A 952-nucleotide genomic window follows, 5' to 3' on the forward strand; every position below is an offset into this window, starting at 1 on the left:
AAGCAAAACCTCTGCCGTGCGGGAGTGGCCGACACCGACTTGTGTGTCAGAGTTGCGGCAGTTCCTGGGATTGGCGTCGTACTACCGCAAGTTCGTCAACGGCTTTGCGAACGTCGCCGCTTCGCTACACCGGCTGTTGGAAAAAGGGGCCGAGTGGGACTGGTCAAAAGCCTGTCAGTCCGCTTTTGACGCACTGAAGTACCACCTTACATCTGCGCCCGTCCTCGCCTATCCGGACTTCCATCGGCAGTTCATTGTCGACGTGGACGCCAGCGGAGACGGCCTTGGGGCGGTGCTGAGCCAAAGAGAAGAGAAAGCCGAAATAGTCGTGGCGTACGCGAGTCGTACGCTGACCAAGGCTGAGCGTCGGTATTGCGCGACTCGGAGAGAAATGCTCGGTTTGGTATGGGCGCTGCGCGAGTTCCGGCCGTACCTTTACGGCCAGCGATTCCTGGTACGGACGGACCATAGTTGCCTGCGCTGGCTGACGACTTTTAAGGAACCAGAAGGGCAGGTAGCTCGGTGGCTGGAGAATCTAGCGGAGCTCGACTTCGAAGTGGAACACCGAGCAGGACGCCTGCACGGCAACGCCGACGCGCTATCCCGGACCAGCTGTACACAATGTGGACGGCTGGTAAAAAGGCAGCGCATGCGCAGTCCAGGCTGCCCAACTCCGAACCGAAGACGTTCCGCAGAAACTTTAAAGGTTAGTTGCTGGCCGCCCAGCAGGCGGACCCAAAGATCCAACTACTGCGGCAATGGTTGGTTGGCGCGAGCTGGCCGGTGGAATGTCCCCCGGAGTGTATCCGCGACATGCTCGTGCTGTGGCAACAACGGCGCAGTTGGGTGGATGAACATGGGCTCATCCGGCGACATCGCCGCGGACTCACGGCCGAGGAAAGGGCTGAACATGTGCTGTTGTCGCGAGCCCTCCTATACGAATTCCTACAAA

The 952-nt window shown here is 59.6% G+C and overlaps 1 protein-coding gene across 1 annotated transcript; it reads left to right on the top strand.

Annotated features, from left to right (window-relative positions):
• The first annotated feature begins 391 nt into the window (after positions 1 to 391).
• Tsp_14277 (transposon Ty3-I Gag-Pol poly protein) lies at positions 392 to 854 on the top strand. The gene is made up of 2 exons (XM_003370032.1): positions 392 to 686; positions 712 to 854. The coding sequence occupies exons 1-2, from the start codon at positions 392 to 394 to the stop codon at positions 852 to 854; spliced, it is 438 nt and encodes a 145-aa protein (XP_003370080.1).
• The last annotated feature ends 98 nt before the right edge of the window (positions 855 to 952 follow it).

This window comes from Trichinella spiralis (assembly GCF_000181795.1).
Source record: "Trichinella spiralis strain ISS 195 chromosome Unknown Scfld1308, whole genome shotgun sequence".
In the NCBI taxonomy this organism is placed as follows: Eukaryota; Metazoa; Nematoda; class Enoplea; order Trichinellida; family Trichinellidae; genus Trichinella; species Trichinella spiralis.

What these genes read in the sequence shown, in the direction of transcription:
- Tsp_14277 (XM_003370032.1), top strand. Translation starts at nt 392, where the DNA reads ATGCTCGGTTTGGTATGGGCGCTGCGCGAGTTCCGGCCGTACCTTTAC. An exon ending in CCCAACTCCGAACCGAAGAC is followed by an intron (nt 687 to 711) that starts GTTCCGCAGAAA and finishes TTTAAAGGTTAG; the next exon opens with TTGCTGGCCGCCCAGCAGGC.